General features: G+C 40.0%; 1 protein-coding gene across 2 annotated transcripts in view; it reads left to right on the plus strand.

Annotated features, from left to right (window-relative positions):
- LOC137987742 (uncharacterized) overlaps window positions 1-2,500 on the plus strand; it is a 22,130-nt gene that overhangs the window by 11,908 nt on the left and 7,722 nt on the right. The window contains exon 3 of one of the 2 annotated variants that reach the window (XM_068833813.1): window positions 2,395-2,454. In XM_068833813.1, coding sequence (XP_068689914.1) covers window positions 2,395-2,454 — 60 coding nt within the window. Of the gene's footprint in view, window positions 1-2,391; window positions 2,455-2,500 lie in introns of both variants that reach the window. The other variant, XM_068833812.1, reaches the window with a different exon arrangement.

A 2,500-nucleotide genomic window follows, 5' to 3' on the forward strand; every position in this document is an offset into this window, starting at 1 on the left:
TGAACTGCAATAACACGTAATATTTGTTAACTCTTATTCCTAAAATTATTGTTACCTGTTTCTCTTCAAGACTTCTCCGCACTTGACAGAAAAGACAACATCGTTTGCTGCCCCCGCTTCATGTTGCAACTTTCACGTGAGAACAAATCTGCTGCTGTGCCGATACATGCACGTTCAAATGAGAGTCCGTGAACACGAGCAGACTTTCCTGCTAAAAAAAGCTCTCGCTTCGAAGATCAAAAGGTATATGTAATAGCTGCACTGTTCATCAGTCCGCATTCATTTATTTCCTCGAAAAAATGATCAGATTATGATTTGGTGAAACAGAATTGTGTAGTTAGTAAAATTTGGAATACGAAAAGTACCCGGCCCAAATGCTTGAAGTAGCCGGTGACTTGTGCCGGGCGCCGGCTAAATTTGAAACCCCTGCTGTCAGGAATGACCAAGCAGTCAAGAAAAGGAATCTTACCATTGACCTTGATCTCCTTGGTAAAATGAATGTGGGCGTTTTGTCTGAGATGTTCGTGAAAATCGTTGATTTTGTCTTTGTGTATAAGAGTTGTGAAAGTATCATCAACGTAGCGTAACCAGAGTGGTATTGTTCGTTTGTAACTTGCCAGGGCTTGTTCCTCGATGTTTTGCATAATGATTTCGGCAACAACAACGGAAACCGGTGAACCCATAGCTGTTCCGTGAAACTGTTTGTAGTGTTTACCGTTGTACTGAAAGTAGACGTAAGTAGACGTAAGGCATTACATCTAGGCTCAACTGACAGTCGACCAATAACATCACGAATAAGTTGACCAATGACATCTATGACTGGAGTTCTTATAGTAGCTACTGATGTTACTCAAATCACTTGACTCTGAAGATGACTTCCCCTCAGGTTGTCGAAACGTCAGTCAATGTTATCTCAAACAGTCCTTCTCAGGACTACGCTCACCCGGATGATCGTACTTTACTTAATGATATGACTCCTGGGTTCAAACCATGTACAATATGTAATAACCATCGTACAATTATATAATTAACTATTTGGAAAAGATAGTCTTTCAATTTCCTCTTGAACATTTCAAGGCTGTTACAATCATTGATAGCAGTTGGCAATGAGTTCCACAGTTACTGATCGGTACAGAAAAGATCGCTGCCCAGCAGCAGATTTGTATCCTGGAATATCTAACTTGTTCTTATTTCTAGTATTCCGAATGTGTACAGTAGCCCTAGTGACAAAGCGGGAACAGAGATATCTAGGCGCTAGTCGCTTTACACATTTAAATGTGAGAGTGCCAACAGTATATGCCAGCATACTACTAACAGGAAGCCAATTTAAGTCCCTCAGGACCAATGTTATTTGTTCGAATTTTCTCAAGCCTGTGACAACTCTTGCAGCAAAATTCTGGACACTTTCCAGTTTGGAGATGACCCCTACATCCACTTAAAAACCTTTTACATGGCTGCCCCAAATGACAATAAGGGCTAATGAAAATAGAGCATGCAGCCTCACTTAATTAGGTCATGTACAAGTAGGGTCAGGTACATTGTACTACTCACAGACACACACACACATACATACCCCCCCCCCCCCCTCACAAACAAATAAGTCAGTTTACAAGCCAAGTGGCCCATCAGAGCCCAGGCGTATCCCAGTTTCTGTGGCATGAAGCGACTTAAGTATTTTTACCCCCCCAGTATTTCGCCGGTACCCATTTATACACGTGGGTGGAGAGAGACACCGTGGGAGTTAAGTGTCTTGCCCAAGAACACAACACAATGTCCCCGGCCAGGACCCGAACCCAGACCACTCGATCTGGAGTCGAGCACACTGACCATGAGGCCACCGCGCCTCTTGTTGTCCCCGGCCCTAACCCTAACCCTAACCAAAAAATACTTACCGGTAATCTATTTCAACAGAAATTGAAAGAGACCAAGCATAGTACTGTCACAGTGTATAATGTAATAAGAGCGAGTGAATTTAATAATTTACACTCGTAGTATATGTAGCCTGAAGCTGGCTGCTTGCTGAAGCAGTGTGAAAAGAAATATGTTAACTTTTTGTTTTAGTTATGTCAAGGAATTGGGGGAATCTTATACCAATGAAGCATAGCAATTTGTTATCGAAACTAAAACAACCGCACATAATTTATATTTTACTGGTTAAATTTGATTTCAGGTCAAAATGACTTTAACCTAGGTTGATTTGTAATTTCTTTGTGTCTGGTATTCATTATCATAAATAGTGCATTTATTTTGAAATTATACAAATCAACCTACAGTGTACTAGGTTAAGAAATCAAGAAATCAAGAAATCAATTTAACCTGCAACATTATAATTATTCTGTATCTCTAACAAATCCAATGAATTTTTTACAGTAATTTATTTTCTTTTTGCAGCAGAAATTTCCTTTGCCAATAATCCACTGTTCACATCAACTACTGCACACAACAAGACTGAAGGTACACATACTACAATGATAACTTGTCACATATAATAGAATCCTGA

Source organism: Montipora foliosa, unplaced genomic scaffold, assembly GCF_036669935.1.
Source record: "Montipora foliosa isolate CH-2021 unplaced genomic scaffold, ASM3666993v2 scaffold_386, whole genome shotgun sequence".
Taxonomy (NCBI): domain Eukaryota; kingdom Metazoa; phylum Cnidaria; class Anthozoa; order Scleractinia; family Acroporidae; genus Montipora; species Montipora foliosa.